This window comes from Scyliorhinus canicula, chromosome 16, assembly GCF_902713615.1.
Source record: "Scyliorhinus canicula chromosome 16, sScyCan1.1, whole genome shotgun sequence".
Classification (NCBI taxonomy): domain Eukaryota; kingdom Metazoa; phylum Chordata; class Chondrichthyes; order Carcharhiniformes; family Scyliorhinidae; genus Scyliorhinus; species Scyliorhinus canicula.
Window position 1 is genome coordinate 81,524,037 of NC_052161.1, and position 24,731 is coordinate 81,548,767.

Here is a 24,731-nt window from a genome sequence, read left to right on the forward strand (position 1 = left end):
TAAGCTGCACATCTTTGGACTGTGGGAGAAAATCGGAGCACACGGAGGAAACCCACGCAGACACGTGACCCAAGTCGTGAATCGAACCTGGGACCCTGGAGCTGGGAAGCAACTGTTAACCACTGTGCTACCATGCCCCCATAAAACTGGATAAGCTCAAGAGAAGAAAATGCATGGATACACAGTAAAGCAGGGGGCAGTGGTACGAGGTGAGGTCAGCACGAACAAAACATGCATAGTGTCCTTTTTCTGCAACCATTCCCTTGAACAATTTCCAGTCCAGCAGTCTTTGAATCCCTTAATCAGTGACCACCAGCCGAAAAGCGAGCCACCCAGCCTAACCCCATTTCCCAGCACTTGGCCCATAGCCCTCGAGTTTACAGGACTTCAGGGACATATCCAGAAACCTTTTAATGAGTTGAGGGTCTAAACCAACTATTTAGCAGTATCGTCATGTTCAACTGTAATCTTCCAAGTCCCTTAAAAGTCTAATACAGTCCCTTCCAGCTCCCAACACAAGTGAAAAAGCTATTTCATCGCAACACCTGACTAGTCCTTGTTCTTCAAAATTGTTTTAGTATTTTTAACAGTGGCCTTAGTTATCTTCCCAAGCTACATTATACCCATCCCTACTGTGCCAATAATTAGCTTTATAATGAAAAAATCATCTCAAATAACATTCTTAGTATGTTCCCAGGCCAGCCATTAAGGTTTACTTTTGCTATCTTTTTAACCAAGATATAACCAGATATAGATTTGAATGCTACCTAAACACACTAGTTCATTTATTCCAAATCTATTAACATCTGAAAACAGAACTTCAGTTGCAATTCATTTCCCCAATGTTCAAACTTACCTCAACAGTTGTAGCTGCTCTCTGAGTCCGTTTTCCAACGAGATCGACCTGTTTGTACTGCACTTTCATGTATTTCTTTGCAACTTGGTAAACCCAGGCAGGGCAGGTTGCGGAGAAGAGGAGTGTTTGAGGATTTTCTTTGGAATCTTATTGGGGGAGGGGGGGGGGAAACAAAGATTACATATCAATACAAAACATTTTGCATTAAAATCAGTGAAAGCCACAAGTAGAAGTGCCATGAAGTCAGAGCAGGGTGACAAATAGCTGATTTCCCACCTGACCACCTACGATTAATGAATATCCAGTGTCTTCTGCAAGGGTGGATGAAAGTTCACCAGGCAGGAATCAACAAAAATGGCGGCACATAATTTCAAAAACTTATCTAATTAACTGATGGTCGATTTCCGGTGGTGGCCACGTTGTGAGTGGACACACACAGGGCAGCTCCTTCTTGAAGGCACAAAAAAAAGGTATTTTTACCTGATACTGGGTGGAATTTTGATGACAAGGCATAGGTGAATGTTGGAGTAGTTTCCCCAGGGAGTGGTATGCCTGCTGGTTACCAGAACTGGCAGAAAACAGTGAGATTTGACTGAAAAGTTGGAACAGGCTTGTGCTGAAGCAACCACTGTAAACATGCAGGCAGGGGAAAGGCTGATGCAAGCTGGAAGGCTTCAGATGGAGCAGTCGATGGCTTTTATTAAAGCGGAATTCAAGAAATGCGGGAGGATTGCGCAAAGGCCATCGAAGGGGCGGTGGCACTCCTGAATAGTTCTTTGGAACTGGTGGAGAAGTGTTTGGAGGTACAGGGGTCACAGATTTGGGAGATCAAAGGAGTTATCTCGTACCACAGCAATCATGGTGGCGGCTCTGGAGGCGGAGGGGCGCTCCGAGGGAACCTTGGTAAAATGTTGAAGGCAAAGATGGAAGAGCAAGAAAATACCTCGAAAAGGTAGAACCTGCAAATAGTGGGCCTGCTTGAAGGAGTGGAAGATGTGAGTGCCATGAGATATGTCTCAAAGATGCTGGCGGGGCTGGTGGCAGAAGGGATGCTAGATAAGGCGCCTGAAGTGGACCCAGCGCATTGGTCCCTGAGGCAGAAGCTAAGAGCTGGGGAGCCGCTGCGGACAGTGATCGTGAGACTCCACAAATTGGTGGAGATACAGAAGATCCCGCAATGGGCCAGGGAGAAGCATACCTGCGACTAAGAGGGGAGTAAGGTCCAAATTTATCAGGAAATCAGAGCAGAGTTGGCAAAGAGACAGGCAAGCTTCAACAAGGCCCTGGCGGTACTGTACCGGCGGCAGATCGGGTTTGGGGTGCTCGACCCGGCAAAATTATGGGTGACGATCGGAGGCCGGGAGTATTATTTCGAGACCCCAGAAGCGACCAAACTCTTCATTAAGAAGCATGAACTGGGGAAGAACTGAGCGGACAATGCTTGGGAACCGGGGTGCTGGCACTTTGTAATGGCTGGGAGCATGTTTGAAGTGGGGGTAGGGATTGGGAATGGTTGTCTTTTTGGGGTGTGTTGCACTGTTTACTATTTGGATTGTAAGGGGCGAAAAGTTTATGTGGGGATGGATGTCCCCCCCCCCCCCCCCCCCCCCCCCTCCTCCTCCTGTTTTCTGTGGCTGTTTGTGTTTAATATTTGCTTGTCTGCTTTTGGAGAAGGCTGCCTGGAGTTCAGGAGAAGTCTTTGTTTGGGTGGGGGAGGGTAAGATCAATAGGGAGCCTTCCTCCATGAGCTGAAGAGTTGGGGGGTGGGGAACAGAATGCCTCTGGTAACGTGGAACATCCGGGGACTGAATGGGGCAGTTAAAAGGTTACGGTTGTTCGCGCATCTCAGGAGAATGAAAGCAGGGTGCTTTTTCTGCAGGAGACGCATCTCCGTGAGAAGGACCAGGTTAGGTGAAGGAAGGGGTGGGTCGGGCACGCTTTTCAATCAGGGTTTGATTAAAAATCGAGGGGAGTGGCGATTTTAATGAACAAAGAAATGGGATTTGTGAATGCGAAGGAGGTAGGACATAGAAAAATACAGCACAGAACAGGCCCTTTGGCCCACGATGTTGTGACGAACCTTTGTCCTAGGTTAATCATAGATTATCATAGAAATTACAGTGAAGGAGGCCATTCGGCCCATCGAGTCTGCTGCACCGGCTCTTGGAAAGAGCACCCTACCGAAGCCCACACCTCCACGCTATCCCCATAACCCAGTAACCCCACCCAACACTAAGGGCAATTTTGGGCACGAAGGGTAATTTAGCAAGGCCAATCCACCTAACCTGCACATCTTTGGACTGAGAGAGGAAACCAGAGCACCCAGAGGAAACCTACGCACACACGGGGAGAACGTGCAGACTCCGCACAGACAGTGACCCAAGCCGGGAATCGAACCTGGGACCCTGGAGCTGAGAAGCAATTGTGTAACCACTATGCTACCATGCTGCACATATACAAGTGGCTGGGGTGCAGGGAGGAGAGCAGGCGGCGAAGATCAAGGAGAAATGGGAAGTGGAGTTGGGAGAGGAGATCAACTGGGGAGTATGGACCCGGACAGAGGAATGGCAAATGGAGTATAATCCGGACAAATGTGAGGTAATGCATTTTGGTAGGTCTAACAGAGGGGAAATATACCATAACTGGCAAAACTCTTAGGAATATAGAAAGCCAGAGATCTGGGCGTGCATGTCTACAGATCTTTGAAGGTGGCAACACACGTAGTCAAGATAGCAAATCGAATGCTTGCCTTCATTGGACGGGGCAGCAAGTATAAAAACCGGCAAATCATGCTGCGGTTGTATAGAACATGGGTACGGCTGCAGTTGGAATATTGTGCACAATTCCGGTTGCCACACTACCAGAAAGATGTGGAGGCTTTGGAGAGGGTGCAGAGGAGGTTTACTAGGATGCTGCCTGGTCTGGAGGGTTTAGCTATGTGGAGAGGCTGAACAGACTCGGACTATTTTCATGAGAAAGACGTAGGTTGAGGGGGTGACCTGATAGAGGTCTACGAGATTACGAGGGACATGGAGAGAGTGGATGGGCAGGCACCCTTTCCCAGGGTGGAGGGGTCAGTCACCAGGGGGCAGAGGTTTAAGGTCCATGGGGCAAAGTTCAGAGGCGATGTGCGAGGGAGGGTTTTTACGCAGTGGGTGGGGAGTGCTTGGAACGCGTTGCCAGAGGTGGTTGCGGAAGCAGATACATTAACGGCTGTCAAAAGGCATCTTCTCAAGCACATGGATAGGATAGGTATAGAGGGATAGGGCACAAGGAAATGCTGAGGGTTTTGGCAAAGGTTGGCATCATCACCAGTACAGGCTTGGAGGGTCGAAGGGCCTGTTCTTGTGCTGTATTGTTCTTTGTTCTAAAGGACATTTGTGAACAAGATCATTTTTTTTACGATAATCCACACTGCCCCAAAGCAAGTTGACAGCATAAAACTCTTGCCTAACAATACGGTTGCTTCAGAAGAAAACAATAACAGCCAAAGAACAGAAGCTAAGAACAGAGAAAAAGAAAGCTTGTGACGAAGTTGAATGACTCACCTTTTTTGTACGCAACTTTCAGAATATCCTCCACCTGCTCGGCAAAGCCCATGTCCAGCATCTGATCTACTTCATCCAGGACCACGTGCTTCAGTTTAGACAGGTCAATTTTCATGTTCTGAAGATGGTCCCTGATCCTCCCAGGCGTTCCCACCAGAATATCGATGCCATTACGAATGCTGGTCACTAAAAGACAATTCAATGGTAACTTCATCCATGCATTTCAGCCAGGAACATTTCTCACAATCAGTTTAGTAATGAAATGACGCCCATTACTTCACCAGGAAGCAAACCGCTCAGAGGTCCACAATTAACTATCTTAAAAGGATGCTCAAATAGCACTGCTTCTCTATCTCCATGGTTGAAGGTGGTTCTACATCACCTTTCCAAATGCAATTAGAGATGAGCAACACACTTGTAAAAGTCAAATTTAGCATTTAACTGAAATCTAGAGTTTAAATTCTTATGTTCACAGCCTCAAGCAGGGTTTTAACAAGGCCTCCACTGGTAGATCAGCTCTCTAATTAAAGACAGCTCAAATGGATTCCTGTATAACTGACTCAGCTAGCCTTTGATGGAGGATCTTATTATGCAAAACAACTTCGTGCAACTTAGAATAGAGGACTGGGAGTTGGGCAATTACAGGAATTTGGGAAAGGGGTGCTCTTTTGCTTTTTAACTTTCTCAGTCTTCAGGAAGTGGTCTTTACTGAAAAGCTAGTTATTTGTTGGTTATTTAAGTGATCTAAGGTTTCAATATCGAAGGTTCAATATAATTTAACAACTGGTGGTAAAGATAATAAAACAGCTAAACACAAGAGTAAAATATATACCGAAATAAAATAATTCAGTAGTGAAGGCAGCAAGGACAGGTGATGTGTCACAGCTGCAGCATGTGGGAACTCCTGGGTGCCAGTTTGACCCAGGGCAAATATGTCTAGTCAGTGTTTGAAGTCTGAGCAGCTCTGGCTCAGAGATTATAATCTCGAGGTCGAACTGCAGACACTGCAATGCATGAGGGTCAGTTACCTGGATTCTACGTACCAGGAGTCAGGGTCGTCAGATTTGTAAGTGGTTAGGAGAGTGACTGCAAGTGAGGCAGGTAAGGAAACTCAGCCTTTATAATGGACCAACAGAGGGCACGATGGCGCAGTGGTGAGCACTGCTGCCTCATGGTGCCGAGTTCCCAGATTCGATCCCGGCTCCAGGTCAGTGGAGTTCACATTCTCCCCATGTCTGCGTGGGTTTCACCCCCACAACCTAAAGATGTGCAGAGTAGGTGGATTGGCCACGCTAAATTGCCACTTAATTGGAAAAAATGAATTGGGTTCTCTAAATTAATTTTCAAAAAAAATAATGGTCCAACAGGATGAGTTTTTTTCTCTTGCTGGATGTTTGGATGAGATGGCTTCAGGGTGGAGGAGCTGACTGACCATGATGCAAGAAGTCATTCAAGTATGGGGAGCAAAAGGAATGTAGTGTGAACATTCCTGGTTCTCATCCTACTCATTCCCACTCCCGCAACTCTTTTCCCATTACACCGATGATTGTACTGGTGCTGCTTCAAGCTCTCATCTCAACCTGGAAAGATTTATAAATTTTTCTGCCAATTTCAACCTCTCTCTTCCCTTCACATGGTCCATCCCTGACCCTTCTCTTCGTAACTTCTGTTTCCATTGCCAGTAATAGACTGACCAACAATAGTCACCACAAACCCGACTTCCAAAACTACCTTAACTACAGTCCTCCACACCCTGCTCCTTATAAGAACTCCAACCCATTCTCCCATTTCTGTCGCATCTGTTCTGATACCACCTTAAAAGAAAAGCACTTCTGACATGTCTGCTTTTTCCCTTAACCATGGTTCCCTCCCCCCTCTATAATTGACAGGGCACTCAACAGGGATCGACTCATTTCCTGCACTTTCCTAACACCTTCCCCTCCCTCCCGGAACTATGATAGGATGCCGCTTCTCCTCACTTTCCACCCCATCAGTCTCCAAATTAAAAGGATCACCTTCGGAATTCCAGCACCATGAAATACATCTTCTCCTCATCCCCTCCCCCGTCAACATTCCGCAGGGAGAACTCCCTCTGTGACACCCTGGTCCCCTCCTCCGTAACACCCAAGTCCCCTCCCCATTAAACCTTCCCTTGCAATATGTGTAATACCTGCCCCCACCCTCACCATTCCAGCCCCAAACACTTAATTTAAGGTTAAACATTGTTCCACATACACCTTTAATTTGGTCCACTGTAACTGCTGCCCCCAATGTATTCTTTACATTGGGGAGACTAAACGCAGACTGGGTGAGCTGCCTTCACTCAGCCCGCAAGCATGACTCCAACCTTCCTGTTGCTATTTTCACTCACCATCCTGCTCTCACACCCACATTGTCCTTGGCTTCTGCAATGCTCCAGTAAAACCCAGCACAAACGGAGGAGCAGCATCTCCCCTATCGGCATGTTACAGCCCTCGAGACTCAACATTGAGTTCAACAACTTTAGACCGTGACCTTTCTCCTCAATCTTAAACCCTTTAAAAAAAATTCCAAACATTTATTGTCTCAATGCAAAATCGCCCACTGAACCGGGCCACCCGTTTCTTGTTCTTAAAGTTGCTACATCTTGCTGCAATATCTCGCAGCCACAGTTAATATCCAACATTCTCCCTATCTTCAGTTCTGATGAAGAGTCAAAAGGACTTGAAGCGTTAATTCTGCTTCCTCTCCCCACAGATGCTGGCAGACCCAAAGTTTTTGCAGCATTCTTTGCTTTTGTTTCAGAAGATGTAGGCAGGGTTCTCAATGAGCACTTTGTCGCCTGTCTTCCCGAAGGAGACGGATGACGCAGGCATTCAAAGAAGTGTGTGAAATATTAGATACAATAAGCAGAGTGAAAGAGGAAGTAGTGGAGGGATTGGCATCCTTGAATGATAAATCGCCAGAGCCAGATAAGATTCGTATCCTAGGTTGTTGAAGGAAGCCAGGGAGTAAACAACAAATGCTCTAAGGATCATTTTTCAATAGCCACTAGAAACAGGTGAGACCCCAGAGGATTGGAAACCCATGAATGTTGTTCAATAATCATGTGGAGATGCCAGTGTTGGACTGGGGGGTGTTGTAAGACTTCTTACTGTCGTTCAATAAGAGTGCAAGGTATAGGCCAGACAGCAATAGGCCGGTCAGTCTGACTTCAGTGATGAGCAAATTATTGAAAATAATTCTGAGAGAAAGGATAAACTGTCACTTAGAAAGGTATGGACTGATCAGGGATAGTCAGCATGGTTTTGTTTGGGGAAGGTCGTGTCTTACTAACTTAATAGAATATTTTGAGGGAATAACGAGGATTGATGAAAGTAGTGCTGTGGATATTGTCTACACAGATTTCAATAAGGATTTGGATTTGTTTATTGTCACATGTACCGAGGTACAGTGAAAAGTATTTTTCTGCGAGCAGCTCAACAGATCATTAAGTAAATGGGAAGAAAAGGGAATAAAAGAAAATACATAATAGGGCAACACAAGATATACAAAGAGATACATAAGCACCGGCATTGGATGAAGCATACAGGGTGTAGTGTTAACGAGGTCAGTCCATAAGAGGGTCATTTAGGAGTCTGGTGACAGTGGGGAAGAAGCTGTTTTTGAGTCTGTTCGTGCGTGTTAGAACATAGAACGATACAGCGCAGTACAGGCCCTTCGGCCCACGATGTTGCACCGACATGGGAAGTCAAAAACTAAAGGCCATCTAACCTACACTATGCCATTAGCATCCATATGCTTATCCAATAAAATTTTAAATGCCCTCAATGTTGGCGAGTTCACTACTGTTGCAGGTAGGGCATTCCACGGCCTCACCACTCTGCGTAAAAAACCTACCTCTGACGTCTGTCCTATATCTATTACCCCTCAATTTAAGGCTATGTCCCCTCGTGCTAGCCACCTCCATCCTCAGGAGAAGGCTCTCACTGTCCACCCTATCTAACCCTCTGATCATTTTGTATGCCTCTATTAAGTCACCTCTTAACCTTCTTCTCTCTAACGAAAACAACCTCAAGTCCATCAGCCTTTCCTCATAAGATTTTCCTTCCATACCAGGCAACATCCTGGTAAATCTCCTCTGCACCCGTTCCAAAGCTTCCACGTCCTTCCTATAATGTGGCGACCAGAACTGCACGCAATACTCCAAATGCGGCCGTACCAGAGTTTTGTACAGCTGCAACATGACCTCATGGCTCCGGAACTCAATCCCTCTACCAATAAAGGCCAACACACCATAGGCCTTCTTCATAACCCTATCACCCTGGGTGGCAAATTTCAGGGATCTATGTACATGGACACACTGCTAAGAATTTTACCATTAGCCAAATATTCTGCATTCCTGTTATTCTTTCCAAAGTGAATCACCTCACACTTCTCTACATTAAACTCCATTTGCCACCTCTCAGCCCAGCTCTGCAGCTTATCTATGTCCCTCTGTAACCTGCAACATCCTTCCACACTGTCTACAACTCCACCGACTTTAGTGTCATCTGCAAATTTACTCACCCAACCTTCTGTGCCCTCCTCTAGGTCATTTATAAAAATGACAAGCAGCAACGGCCCCAGAACAGATCCTTGTGGTACACCACTCGTAACTGAACTCCATTCTGAACATTTGCCATCAACCACCACCCTCTGACTTCTTTCAACTAGCCAATTTCTGATCCACATCTCTAAATCACCCTCAATCCCCAGCCTCCGTATTTTCTGCAATAGACGACCATGGGGAACCTTATCAAACACTTTACTGAAATCCATATACACCACATCAACTGCTCTACCCTCGTCTACCTGTTCAGTCACCTTCTCAAAGAACTCGATAAGGTTTGTGAGGCATGACCTACCCTTCACAAAACCATGCTGACTATCCCTAATTATATTATTCCTATCTAGATGATTATAAATCGTATCTCTTATAATCCTCTCCAAGACTTTACCCACAACAGACGGGAGGCTCACCGGCCTATAGTTACCGGGGCTATCTCTACTCCCCTTCTTGAACAAAGGGACCACATTTGCTATCTTCCAGTCCTCTGGCACTATTCCTGTAGCCAATGATGACATAAAAATCAAAGCCAAATGCTCAGCAATCTCTTCCCTGGCTTCCCAGAGAATCCTAGGATAAATCCCATCAGGCCCCGGGGACTTATCTATTTTCACCTTGTCCAGAATTGCCAACACTTCTTCCCTACGCACCTCAATGCCATCTATTCTAATAGCCTGGGTCTCAGCATTATCCTCCACAACATTATCTTTTTCCTGAGTGAATACTGATGAAAAGTATTCATTTAGTATCTCGCTTATCTCCTCAGCCTCCACACACAACTTCCCACCACTGTCCTTGACTGGCCCTACTCTTACCCTAGTCATTCTTTTATTCCTGACATACCTATAGAAAGCTTTTGGGTTTTCCTTGATCCTACCTGCCAAAGACTTCTCATGTCCCCTCCTTGCTCGTCTTAGCTCTCTCTTTAGATCCTTCCTCGCTTCCTTGTAACTATCAAGCGCCCCAACTGAAACTTCACGCCTCATCTTCACATAGGCCTCCTTCTTCCTCTTAACAAGAGATTCCACTTCTTTGGTAAACCACGGTTCCCTCGCTCTACCCCTTCCTCCCTGCCTGACTGGTACGTACTTATCAAGAACATGCAATAGCTGTTCCTTGAACAAGCTCCACATATCCAGTGTGCCCAACCCTTGCAGCCTACTTCTCCAACCTACACATCCTAAGTCATGTCTAATGGCATCATAATTGCCCTTCCCCCAGCTATAACTCTTGCCCTGCGGGGTATACTTATCCCTTTCCATCACTAACGTAAAGGTCACTGAATTGTGGTCACTGTTTCCAAAGTGCTCACCTACCTCCAGATCTAACACCTGGCCTGGTTCATTACCCAAAACCAAATCCAATGTGCCTCTTGTTGGCCTGTCAACATATTGTGTCAGGAAACCCTCCTGCACACATTGTAAAAAGAACGACCCATCTAATGTACTCGAACTATATCTTTTCCAGTCAATATTTGGAAAGTTAAAGTCTCCCATAACAACTACCCTGTTACTTTCGCTCTTTTCCAGAATCATCTTCGCCATCCTTTCCTCTACATCCCTAGAACTATTAGGTGGCCTATAGAAAACTCCCAACAGGGTGACCTCTCCTTTCCTGTTTCTAACCTCAGCCCATACTACCTCGGAAGAAGAGTCCCCATCTAGCATCCTTTCCGCCACCGTAATACTGTCCTTGACTAGCAGCGCCACACCTCCCCCTCTTTTCCTTCTCTGAGCTTACTAAAACACCTAAACCCCGGAACCTGCAACAACCATTCCTGTCCCTGCTCTATCCACGTCTCTGAAATGGCCACAACAGCGAAGTCCCAGGTACCAACCCATGCTGCCAGTTCCCCAACCTTATTTCGTATACTCCTGGCATTGAAGTAGACACACTTCAAACCACCTACCTGAACACTGGCACCCTCCTGCGAAGTCAAATCTGTGCTCCTGACCTCTATACTCTCAACCTCCCGTACCCCAAAACTACATTCCAGGTTCCCATGCCCCTGCTGAATTAGTTTAAACCCCCCCCCTCAAAGAGCACTAACAAATCTCCCCCCCAGGATATTGGTGCCCCTCAGGTTCAGATGTAGACCATCCTGTCTATAGAGGTCCCACCTTCCCCAGAAAGAGCCCCAGTTATCCAGAAATCTGAATCCCTCCCGCCTGCACCATCCCTGTAGCCACGTGTTTAATTGCTCTCTCTCTCCCTATTCCTCATCTCACTATCATGTGGCACGGGCAACAACCCAGAGATAACAACTCTGTTTGTTCTCGCTCTGAGCTTCCATCCTAGCTCCCTAAAGGCCTGCCTGACATCCTTGTCCCCTTTCCTACTTATGTCGTTAGTGCCAATGTGGACTACGACTTGAGGCTGCTCCCCCTCCCCCTTAAGGACCCGGAAAACACGATCCGAGACATCACGTACCCTTGCACCTGGGAGGCAACATACCAAACGTGAGTCTCTCTCGCTCCCACAAAATCTCCTATCTGTGCCCCTGACTATTGAGTCCCCAATTACTAATGTTCTACTTCTTTCCCCCCTTCCCTTCTGAGCAACAGGGACAGACTCCGTGCCAGAGGCCCGTACCCCATGGCTTACCCCTGGTAAGTCCCCCCCCCCCCACAAGTATCCAAAACGGTATACTTGTTACTCAGGGGAACGACCGCAGGGGGTCCCTGCACTGACTGCTTCTTCCCAGTCCCTCTTACAGTTACCCATCTATCTCCAGTCTTTGGTGTAACTACTTCCCTGAAGCTCCTATCTATGACCCCCTCTGCCTCCCGAATGATCCGAAGTTCATCCAGCTCAAGCTCCAGGTCCCTAACACGGTTTTTGAGGAGCTGGACTCAGACTTTTGTATCTCCTGCCCGATGGAAGAAGTTGGAAGAGTAAGGGTGGGAGGGGTCTTTGATTATGCTGCCCGCTTCCCCAGGCAGCGGGAGGTGTAGATGGAGTCAATAGATGGGAGGCAGGTTCGTGTGATGGACTGGGCGGTGTTCACGACTGAGGTTTCTTGCAGTCCTGGGCCGAGCAGTTGCCATGCCAGGCTGTGATGCAGCCCAATAGGATACTTTCTATGGTGCATCTGTAAAAGTTGGTTAGGGTTAATGTGGACATGCCGAATTTCCTTAGTTTCCTGAGGAAGTATAGGCGCTGTTGTGCTTTCTTAGTGGTAGCGTCGACGTGGGTGGACCAGGACAGATTTTTGGAGATGTGCACCCCATGGAATTTGAAACTGCTAACCATCTCCACCTCGGCCCCGTTGATGCTGACAGGAGTGTGTACAGTACTTTGCCTCCTGAAGTCAATGACCAGTTTTGCTGGCATTGAGGGAGAGATTGTTGTCACTACACCATTCCACTAGGTTCTCTATCTCCCTCCTGTATTCTGACTCGTCGTTATTTGAGATCTGGCCCACTATGGTTGTATCGTCAGCAAACTTGTAGATAGAGTTGAAATCAAATTTTGCCACGCAGTCGTGTGTGTACAGGGAGTAGAGTAGGGGTCTAAGTACGCAGCCTTGCAGGGCCCCAGTATTGAAGACTATTGTGGAGGGTGTTGTTGTTCATTCTTATTGATTATGGTCTGTTGGTCAGAAAATCGAGGATCCAGTTGCAGAGTGGAGAGCCAAGTCCTAGATTTTGAAGCTTTGATATGAGCTTGGCTGGGATTATGGTGTTGAAAGCGGAGCTGTAGTCAATAAATAGGAGTCTGATGTAGGAGGCCTTGTTTTCGAGATGCTCTAGGGACGAGTGTAGGGCCAGAGAAATGGCGTCTGCTGTGGACCGGTTGCAACAGTATGCGAATTGCAGTGGATCAAGGCGTTCTGGGAGTAAGGAGGTGATGCGCTTCATGATCAACCTCTCGAAGTACTTCATTACGACTTAAATCAGGGCCACCAGATGGTAGTCATTCAGGCACGTTGCCTGGTTCTTCTTTGGCACCGGTCTTGAAGCAGATGGGGACCTCGGAGTGGAGTAGGGACAGGTTAAAGATGTCCGCGAACACCTCTGCCAGCTGGTCCGCGCAAGCTCTGAGTGCACGACCAGGGATCCCATCCGGGCCCGCCGCCTTCCTAGGGTTCACTTTCAGGAAGGCCGATCTGACTTTGGAAGCTGTGATGGTGGGTGAATTATGGGCTGCTGGGGCACTCGACAGCGGATTGTTGGTTACCTGCTCGAACCGAGCATAGAATGCATTGAGTTCATCGGGGAGGGGTGCGCTGCTGCCAGAGATACTGCTCGGCTTCGCTTTGTAGCCCGTTATGCTGTTTAGTCCTTGCCACAACCGCCGAGCGTCTGTCTAAGACTCTAGCTTGGTTTGATATTCTTTCTTTGGCATTTGACAAGGCCCGTTATGGCAGACTGGTTAGGAAAGTGAGATCTCTAGGGATACAGGGAAAGGTGGTAGGTTGGATCCAAAACTGGCCAGTGACAAAAAACAGAGGGTAATGGTCGATGGATATTTCCGTGAATCAAAAACAGTTTCCAGCGGTGTTCCACAGGGCTCAGTGTTGGGACTCTTGCTGTTTGTTACTTAAAAGGTAGGAGGCATACTTGGGAAATTTGCAAATGCTACAAAATTTTGCCGTGTAGTTAATTAAGAGAATAGTTGTCGACTCAAGAATGCTATCAATGGTTTGGTCGAGTGGGCAGAGAAGTGGTAAATGGAAATCAACCCACAAAAGTGTGAAGTAATGCTTTTGAGGAAGACAAAGAAAGCAAGGGAATGCTAAATGAGTTGGAAAATATTGAGAGGGCACAACCACCGATCCTTGAAGATAGCAGAACAAATGGACAGGGTGAATAAAGCAGATGGGGCCTCACGGTAGCATGGTGGTTAGCATCAATGCTTCACAGCTCCAGGGTCCCAGGTTCGATTCCCGGCTGGGTCACTGTCTGTGTGGAGTCTGCATGTCCTCCCTGTGTGTGCGTGGGTTTCCTCCGGATGCTCCGGTTTCCTCCCACAGTCCAAAGATGTGCGGGTTAGGTGGATTAGCCGTTCTAAATTGCCCGTAGTGTAAGGTTAATGGGGGGATTGTTGGGATACGGGTTACGTGGGTTTAAGTAGGGTGATCATTGCTCGGCACAACATCGAGGGCCGAAGGGCCTGTTCTGTGCTGTACTGTTCTATGATCTTCTAAGATGGATTACTTTCCTTTATTGGGGGAGGCCCTGATTTGATTTATTATCCCGTGTACCGATACACTGAAAAGCATTGTCTGCGTACAGTCCAGACAGATTGTTCGATACATGAAAAATACAAAAACAGGGATGTAATGATGGAATTGCGTAAAATGCTGGTTAGGTCACAGCTGGAGTTGTGTACAGTTCTGGTCACTACATTACAGGAAGGACATAACTGCTCTGGAGAGAGAACAGAAGAAATTTACAAGAACATTGACAGGGCTTAAAAACTGAAGCGATGCGGAGAGATTGGATAGGTTCAGATTATTTTCCTTAGAACAGAGATGTGTACAAGATTAAGAGGCCTAGATGGGATAAATAGGAGTAAATAGGAAAGACCTCTTTCCCCTAGAGATCAGTTACCAGGGGCATGATTTAAGGTGACTTGCAGAAGGATTAGAGGGGACATGTGGAAAAACATTTTCACCCAGAGGGTGATGCTCGTCTTCAATTCACTGTCTAAATTAGTGGTTGAAGCTGAAATGCTCGACTCATCTGAAAGGTACCTGGATCTGCATCTGAAGTGCTGGAACCTGCAAAGCTACAGACCAGATGCTGGAAAATATGACTAAAATGAGCAGCTAGTTTTTTCTTCTCTTTTTTGGCAAGCACAGACACAATGGGCCGAATGGCCTCTTTCTGCACCATAACTTTTCTGTTTCCAGATGAGAAGTGGTAATAAGTCACTTACAATAATAATAATAATGTATAATAATCTGTATTGTCACAAGTAGGTTTGCATTATAACACTGCAATGAAATTACTGTGAAAAGCCCCTAGTCACCACATTCCGATGCCTGTTCGGGTACACAGAGGGAGAATTCAGAATGTCCAAATTACCTAACTTGTGGGAGTCGTGCACAGGGCCCCTAATAATAATCACATGGCAGGGTGGAGCACATAGGAAGAAATAATTAGAACTAGGAGCCACTATTTAAAAATAAGGGGGTCGATGATTTAAAGCAGTGACGAGGCAAACCTTTCTCTCCCAGAGGTTGTGCGTCTTTGGAACTCTTCCTGAAAAGGTTGTAGAAACAAAGTCGTTTAGCACTGCTGCCTCACAGCACCAAGGACCCGGGTTCGATCCCAGCCCTGAGTCGCTGTCTGTGTGGAGTTTGCACTTTCTCCCCGTGTCTGCGTGGGTCTTACCCCCGCAACACAAAGATGTGCAGGTAAGTGGATTGGGCACTCTTAATTTATTTTTTAAATATTTGAATATTTTTAAGGTAGGTGGATGCATTCTTGGTAATCAATGGTTATTGGGGGTGGGCGGGATGTAGTAGGCTACAATCAGATCAGCCAAGATCTTATTAATAGCAGAGCAGGCTCGAGGCACTAAATGGTCCACTCCTGCTCCATCCTCGTATGTTCATAACATTTATTGAAATACGAATAGCTTAAGAATGGACAAAACTGCAGCAAATGCATTTCAATGTAGGAAAATGTGAGGTCATCTACTTTGGAGCAAAAAGGATATTTTTAAAACTCTACGCAGTGGATGTTCAAACAGATTTTGGGAATGTCGGTCGTTATATCTAGAAGAATAGAATCCAAGACGGTAAAAGTTTTGCTTTGGTTATACAAAAGCGTGGCGAGATCACACCTGGAGTTACCGTAAGCAGTTCTGGGTAGTAGACCTTAGGAAAGATGTTTGGGCCTTCGAGGGGTGAAACAAAGATTAAATTGAGAGGAAAGGTTGCATTAACATACAGTTATACAAAGAACAAAGAAAATTACAGCACAGGAACAGGCCCTTCGGCCCTCCCAGCCTGCACCGATCCAGATCCTTTATCTAAACCCGTTGCCTATTTTCCAAGGTCTCCTTCTCTCTGTTCCCCACCCGTTCATATATCTGTCCAGATGCATCTTAAATGATGCTATCGTACCCGCCTCTACCACCTCTGCTGGCAAAGCATTCCACGCACCCACCACCCTCTGCGTAAAAAACTTTCCACGCACATCTCCCTTAAACTTTTCCCCTCTCACCTTGAAATCGTGACCCCTTGGAATTGACACCCCCACTCTTGGAAAAAGCTTGTTGCTGTCCACCCTGTCCATACCTCTCATAATTTTGAAAACAATCCTAATCTACTCAACCTTTTTTCACAGATAGCACCCTCCATACCAGGCAACATCCTGGTGAACCTCCTCTGCACCCTCTCTAAAGCATCCACATCCTTCTGGTAATGTGGCGACCAGAACTGGACGCAGTATTCCAAATGTGGCCTAACCAAAGTCCGATACAACTGTAACATGACCTGCCGACTCTTGTACTCAATACCCCGTCCGATGAAGGCAAGCATGCTGTATGCCTTCTTGACCACTCTACCGACCTGCGTTGCCACCTTCAGGGTACAATGGACCTAAACTCCCAAATCTCTCTGTACATCAATTTTCCCCAGGACTCTTCCATTGACCATATAGTCTGCTCTTGAGTTAGATCTTCCAAAATGCATTACCTCGCATTTGCCTGGATTGAACTCCATTGAACTTGTGTTGCTAGAATTTTATAGATGATGGGGAGATTTGACTAAAGTTAAAAATTTCAACCGGAACAGTTCAGCCAAATAGAGACTATTTGGACTGGCTGGGGAGTGGAGAACTGTAAAATCAGTACTAGAGCTCACAAGACCATAAGACCTAGGAGCGAAAGTAAGGCCATTCGGCCCATCGAGTCCACTCCACCATTCAATCATGGTTGATTTCAACTCCATTTACCCGCTCTCTCCCCATAGCCCTTAATTCCTCGAACAAGAATTAAATTAGGTAACACCTTTACACACACAAGTGGCAACGGTTTGGAACTCTCTTCCATAAATAGCGACTGATGCAAGGTCAATTCTTAATTTTAAATCGGAGTTTGATAAAACCTTTGGCTATCAAAAATCTTAAGGAACATGGGCAAAAATGCAAAGGTCACATATAAGCCATGATCTCACTCAATGATGCGAGAGTCTGAGGAGCTGAATGGCCGAGTCTACTATCTCTGTCTTACTTTCCTCCTTTAACATGATCCTTAAGACCTACCTTTGGTTGCCTGTCCTTGCCCTTATGTGGGTCAGTGTCAAATTTTAATCTCCAATTAGAGATGGCCCAGAAGACAAAGCCCACATTCCATGAAATAGAAAAAAATAACCCTGTGAAACAGCTTGGACCATTTTATTATGTTGAAGACACAGCGCAAGTATATAAGCTGTTATTAAACTCCATTTCTTTACTGGCTGGCTTTGCAGAAGAGACACCCATGGTCAGTTTGTACCCCATCCCAGCACAGAGAAGAAAAAGCATACCGTATCTATTGCTGGATAGTGGAGGCAAATCAGGGTCAATACCTTTGAATACTAGGCACTTACTCTGTCCAGCATATGCTGTTCCACCATAAAAACAAGAGATAGCGAGCTTCCTGGTTATATCCTGGATATCTCTCGCTACTTGAATCGCCAGTTCCCTTGTTGGAGTAAGCACGAGGACCTGGTAGGGAAAACGGAAAGGGAATGTATGAAATTGTAACTCTATTGTGCACTGTTATAGGACCAGTAATTGAGAGATTTTGTTTAATTATTTTTTTTACACAGTGGAGAAGAGGCCATTCTGCCCATCGAGTCAGCACCAACCCACTTAAGCCCTCACTTCCACCCTCGACCCACAACCCAATCACCCCATCTAACCTTTTTTTGGACACCAAGGGCAATTTAGCATGGCCAATCCACCTAACCTGCACGTCTTTGGACTGTGGGAGGAAACCGGAACACCTGGAGGAAACCCACACAGACATGGGGAGAACGTGCAGACTCCGCACAGACAGTGACCAAGCCCGGAATCAAACCTGCGACCCTGGAGCTGTGAAGCCACAGTGCTATCTACTTGTGCTACCCTAATAATCTAAAGAACTGAATCCCACATAATACTCCATCTGTCATTATCTTGCCAACTTACCAAGTCGGTCCAAATCCCCCTTAGCCGCTTGTATCCACGAACTTGGAAATATTACATTTGGTCCCCACATCCAAGTCATCGATATATTGTGAATAGGTGGGAGCCAAAAACTGATCCTTACGGCATCCCACTAGTCACAGCCTGCCGACATGAAAAGTAGTTTCTACTCTCTGCCTGTTAACCAATCCTCAATCTCTGCCAGTAAAATACCTCTTATCCCAGGTGCTTCAATTTTGATAACTTGCCCCCTGTGGGGAAATTGATCAAAAGCCTCCCCATCTACTTGCGCCTTAAATTAGATGATCTCGCCCCTTGCCACGAGGCTTAGATCAATCCAATTTGGAATGCAACACAGTGTTTAAATCCCCCCCCCTAAAATTAACCGATGAGTGTCCAGGCTCGAGGTGGCCACAAACATCCTCATCATAAACTCTACATCATGTCAATGTGGGGCATACATGCTAACCAACACCCCCCCCCCCCACTTCAACACAGTGGCGGTGACTGTAAAGCATTTACCCCCCCTGATCTGCCACCACCTTCTCCACCTGATACCAAACTCTCTTACCCATCAGTATTGCTAGCCCCTGGGCTCTGCTATCAAAGCCCAAGTGAAACACCTAACTCCCTCACATCTTATCTGGTCCTTCGCCCTTGGTTGGGTCACTTGCAGCTGCAAGTCAGCTCTTTTAAATGCGAAAAGACTCTCGCCCACTACACAGGCCCAGATAGATAGATAGAACAGTACAGCACAGAACAGGCCCTTTGGCCCTCGATGTTGTGCCGAGCAATGATCACCCTACTCAAGCCCACGTATCCACCCTATACCCGTAACCCAACAACCCCCCCCCCCAACCTTACTTTTTTTTTAGGACGCTATGGGCAATTTAGCATGGCCAATCCACCTAACTCGCACATCTTTGGACTGTGGGAGGAAACCGGAGCACCCGGAGGAAACCCACGCACACACAGGGAGGACGTGCAGACTCCGCACAGACAGTGACCCAGCCGGGAACCGAACCTGGGACTTGGAGCTGTGAAGCATTTATGCTAACCACCATGCTACCCTAACCCATGCAAACCCACACGTTCCACCATGGTGGTGGTGGTGGGGGGGGGAAGAGGTCACTCATTCTCTCCCCCCGGCGCGGGGGGGCACCCCCCACAATCAGCCATGACCACCCCGTGAGGCATACCTGCCCCCGCCAACTTTTTAGGCCCACCATCCTCCAAAAACACCCCCCGGGCCTTGCCCCACAAATGAGAAGTCCTGGCCCTAGTCACCATCAACCAACTACCCACCTCGGTCCCAGAAGCCACCAACCACTTCCTCTCTACACTCCTCTCTGTCTACTTCCCATTCCCCACCACACACCTCCACACAGGCTTGGCCGACCGCAGCCCCCCACCTCACTCCCGTTCATTGGCGAGGTGACCCCCATCCAAGTAGCCGACCGCCACATTCCGAGCACAAAGACCCACAACCCCCCCTCAAAACCCAGCCCTTCTTAAACACCCAAACGTGATAAACAGCAAACCAAGAGGGAAAACCCTTCAGAAAAAAGACAATCACAGCTCTTGGTGGATCATTCACTTTTGGCTTCGGCCAGAGCAATTGAGGAGCCCTATCCAATTCAAAGAGGGGGATGCTGTTCTCCTCCCTCAAAAGCTTGCCGAACATCACCGAAATGGAGGTCCTACAATCCGAACACTTGTGATTCGTTCTCTAGGTCCTCCGTTTTGGCTCTTACCCCTTCATTACTTTCCTTCACCTTTCGCATTGAGGCGAGCTGGTCACTGCGCTGCAACAATTCCTCCTCCAGACCCTCACCATGTTCCCGCACCGTCTTTCCAAGAGCCTCCTATAATTGGGGCCAACGTATTCTCCACCATAGAACATAGAAAATACAGCACAGAACAGGCCCTTCGGCCCACGATGTTGTGCCGAACGTTTGTCCTAGATTAAGAACAAATTAATCTACACCCCTGCATTCTACCGTAATCCATGTACCTATCCAATAGCCGCTTGATGGTCGCTAATGTTTCCGACTCAACTATTTCCACAGGCAGTGCATTCCATGCCCCCACCACTCTCTGGGTAAAGAACCTACCTCTGACATCCCCCCCTATATCTTCCACCATTCACCTTAAATTGATGTCCCCTTGTAATGGTTTGTTCTACCCTGGGAAAAAGTTTCTGACTGTCTACTCTATCTATTCCCCTGATCATCTTATAAACCTCTGTCAAGTCTCCCCTCATCCTTCTCTGTTCTAATGAGAAAAGTCCTAGCACCCTGAACTTTTCCTCGTAAGACCTACTCTCCATTCCAGGCAACATCCTGGTAAATCTCCTTTGCACCTTTTCCAAAGCTTCCACATCCTTCCTAAAATGAGGTGACCAGAACTACACACAGTACTCCAAATGTGGCCTTACAAGGTTTTGTACAGCTGCATCATCACCTCACGGCTCTTAAATTCAATCCCTCTGCTAATGAACGCTAACACACCATAGGCCTTCTTCACAGCTCTATCCACTTGAGTGGCAACTTTCAAAGATCTATGAACATAGACCCCAAGATCTCTCTGCTCCTCCACATTGCCAAGAACCCTACCGTTAACCCTGTATTCCGCATTCATATTTGTCATCCAAAATGAACAACCTCTCACTTTTCAGGGTTAAACTCCATCTGCCACTTCTTCAGGCCAGCTCTGCATCCTATCTATGTCTCTTTGCAGCTGACAACAGCCCTCCTCACTATCCACAACTCCACCAATCATCGTATCATCTGCAAATTTACTGACCCATCCTTCAACTCCCTCATCCAAGTCATTAATGAAAATCACAAACAGCAGAGGACCCTGAACTGATCCCTGCGGTAACTGGGCTCCAGGTTAAATATTTGCCATCCACCACCACTCTCTGACTTCTATCGGTTAGCCAGCTCATTACCCAACTGGCCAAATTTCCCACTACCCCATGCCTCCTTACTTTCTGCATAAGCCTTCCATGGGGAAACTTACTAAAATCCATGTACACTACATCCACTGCTTTACCTTCATCCACGTGCTTGGTCACTTCCTCAAAGAAGTCAGTAAGACTTGTGAGGCAAGACCTACCCCACACAAATCCGTGCTGACTATCCTAATCAAGCAGTGTATTTTCCAGATGCTCAGAATCCTATCCCTCAGTACCCTTTCCATTACTTTGCCTATCACTGAAGTAAGACTAACTGGCCTGCAATTCCCAGGGTTATCCCTATTCCCTTTTTTGAACAGTGGCACGACATTCGCCACTCTCCAATCCCCTGGTACCACCCCTGTTGACAGTGAGGACGGAAAGATCATTGCCAACGGCTCTGCAATTTCATCTCTTGCTTCCCATAGAATCCTTGGATATATCCCGTCAGGCCCGGGGGACTTGTCTCCTCAAGTTTTTCAAAATGCCCAACACATATTCCTTCCTAACAAGTATCTCCTCGAGCTTATCAGTCTGTTTCACACTGCCCTCTCCAACAATATGGCCCATCTCATTCATAAATACTGAAGCAAAGTACTTTTTCAAGACCTCTCCTATCTCTTCAGACTCGATACACAATCTCCCGCTACTGGCCTTGATCGGACCCACCATTGCTCTAGTCATTCTCATATTTCTCAAATATGTGTAAAAGCGCCTTGGGGTTTTCTTTGATCTGACCCGCCAAAGATTTTTCATGCCCTCTCTTAGCTCTCCTAATCCCTTTCTTCAGTTCCCTCCTGGCTACCTGTATCCCTCCAGCACCCTGTCTGAACCTTGTTTCCTCAGCCTGACGTAAGTATCCTTCGTCCTCTTAACAAGACATTCAACATCTCTTGTCAACCATGGTTCCCTCACTGGACCATCTTTTCCCTGCCTGACAGGGTCATACATATCAGGGACATGTAGCATCTGTTCTTTGAACAAGTTCCACATTTCAATTGCGTTCTTCCCTGACAGCCTATGTTCCCAACTTATGCACTTCAATTCTTGTCTGACAGCATCATATTTACCCTTCCCCCAATTGTAAACCTTGCCCTGTTGCACGCACCTATCCCACAGAATTGTGGTCACTATCTCCAAAATGCTCCCCCACTAACAAATCTATCACTTGCCCTGGTTCATTACCAAGTACCAAATCCAATATGGCCTCCCCTCTGGTCGGACAATCTACATACTGTGTTAGAAAAGCTTCCTGGACACACTGCACAAACACATCCAAACTATTTGATTTAAAGAGTTTCCACTCAATATTTGGGAAGTTGAAGTCACCCGTGACTACTACCCTGTGACTTCTACACCGTTCCAAAATCTGTTTCCCAATATGTTCCTCCACATCTCTGCTGCTATTGGGGGGCCTATAGAAAACTCCCAACAAAGTGACTGCTCCTTTCCTAGGAAACGAAAGACAAAATACTGGGAAATCTCAGCAAGTCTGGCATCATCTGTAGGGATAGAAAAGAGCTAACGTTTCGAGTCCGATGACTCTTTGTCAAAGCTAACAGACAGAGAAAGTGGGAAATATTTATACTGTGGAGTGAGAATGAAAGATGAGTCATAGCCACAGAAACCGAGGGAAACTGAGTGCTAATGGCCACAGAAGCCAAGGGGAAAGAGTGCTAATGGCAGTCCCCAGAAAGGACAAAAGATGTGAACGGTCAAACAGCAGTGAAGCTAACATCAGAGGATGAACTGTAGATGTGGGGAGAGGGGAAGGGGGAAGCAATGAAGAGAAAGGTGAAGGAAAGATGGATAAGATTGGGGGGGGGGGAGAATTAAATGTGTATTAAGAAAGAAAGAAATGTTAAAAGACAGTTAAAATGAAATGAAAACAAATAGGTTGAGGTGGGGTAGAGCTGATCATCTGAAGTTGTTGAATTCGATGTTCAGGCTGGAAGGCGGTAGCGTGCCTAACTGGAACATTGCAACAGGCCAAGAACAGACATGTGGGCATGGGAGCAGGGTCTTCTGTTAAAATGGCAAGCAACAGGAAGGTCAGGGTCCTGAATGCACACAGACCGAAGATGGCCTTTCCTATTTCCGACTTCAACCCACACTACCTCAGTAGGCAGATCCTCCTCGTACTGCCTTTCTGCAACTGTTATACTATCTCTAATTAACAATGCCTGCCACCCCCCCACCCCCACCCCCCACCTCTTTTATCACCCTCCCTAATCTTATTGAAACATCTATACTCAGGAACCTCCAAGAACCATTTCTGCCCCTCTTCTATCCAAGTTTCCATGATGGCCACCACATCGTCGTCCCAAGTACCGATCCATGCCTTAAGATCACCCACCTTATTCCTGATGCTTCTTGCTTTGAAGTATTTACACACTTCAATCCATCTCCGTGCCTGCAAGTACTCTCCTTCATCAGTGTTACCTTCCCCACTGCTTCACTACACGGCTACCTTAGTCACTGGACTACAAATCCGGTTCCCATTCCCCAGCCAAAATAGTTTAAACCCTCCCGAAGAGTACTAGAAAACCTCCCTCCCAGGATATTGGTGCCCCTCTGCTTCAGATGCAACCCGTCCTGCTTGTACACGTCCCACCTTCCCCAGAATGCGCTCCAATTATCCAAATACCTGAAGCCCTCCCTCCTACATCATTCCTGCAGCCACATGTTCAACTGCACTCTCTCCCTATTCCTAGCCTCGCTATCACGTGGCACCGGCAACAAACCAGAGATGACAACTCTGTCTTGTCCTGGCTTTTAACATCCAGCCGAACTCCCTAAACTCGTTTATTACATCCACACCCCTTTTCCTACCTACGTCGTTGGTACCAATGTGCGCCACGACTTCTGGCTGCTCACCCTACCCCTTAAGGATCCTGAAGACACAATCCGAGACGTCATGGACCCTGGTACCCAGGAGGCAACAAACCATCAGAGAGTCTCGCCCGTGCCCACAGAACCACCTGTCTGTACCTCTAACTATTGAGTCCCCTATAACTAGTGCTCTCCTAATCTCCCCCCTTCCCTTCTGAGCCCCAGAGTCAGACCTTGTTGTTTGACCATTCCCATCACATCCTTCCCATGTCGCTCAAAATGCTTGGTAAGTGTCCACAGTAAAGGCCGGACACCCACCCGGCGAGCCTGCTCCCGCCATCTCTCCTCCCACAGAACTCTGCACCAAACTCAGACCAACAGGCAGACCAGCGCTCGTTCCTCTTCGTGCCGTATTCTTCCGTCGGGTTTTCGACATCCTCTAATTCCCACTTTACTGAATTCAGCTCATATAAAGGTTCCCCCCAAAATTGGGTGAAAAGGGCCAGAAAAACGACAACCAATACATGTGACCTCCAATGCATGTCGCCGCCGTAAGTCTCTTAAATCTTCTACCTCTGCGCATTCATTTTAACATGATTTTGGCTTCTATGCTTAGTTGGTGTTAACCTTTGTTTAATTTGCCTTCTACAAACTTTTCCTTCTTCCAATGAGCTACCTCTCTAGTTTAAATCCTCCACAACAGCACTAACAAATCTCTGTGAGGATATTGGTCCGGGCCCTGTCAAGGTGTAACCAATCCAGTGTGCTCAGGTCCCACCTGCTCCAGAACCGGTCTGATGACCTCTCTCCTACACCAATTCTC

General features: G+C 46.9%; 1 protein-coding gene across 4 annotated transcripts in view; it reads right to left on the bottom strand.

Moving 5' to 3' along the window:
* ddx21 (DEAD (Asp-Glu-Ala-Asp) box helicase 21) overlaps window positions 1–24,731 on the bottom strand; it is a 133,141-nt gene that overhangs the window by 63,575 nt on the left and 44,835 nt on the right. For all 4 annotated transcript variants that reach the window (XM_038774010.1, XM_038774009.1, XM_038774008.1 and 1 more), the window contains 3 exons: window positions 17,538–17,655; window positions 4,405–4,590; window positions 857–1,002 (listed from right to left, as the gene is read on the bottom strand). In XM_038774010.1, coding sequence (XP_038629938.1) covers window positions 857–1,002; window positions 4,405–4,590; window positions 17,538–17,655 — 450 coding nt within the window. The remainder of the gene's footprint in view (window positions 1–856; window positions 1,003–4,404; window positions 4,591–17,537; window positions 17,656–24,731) is intronic.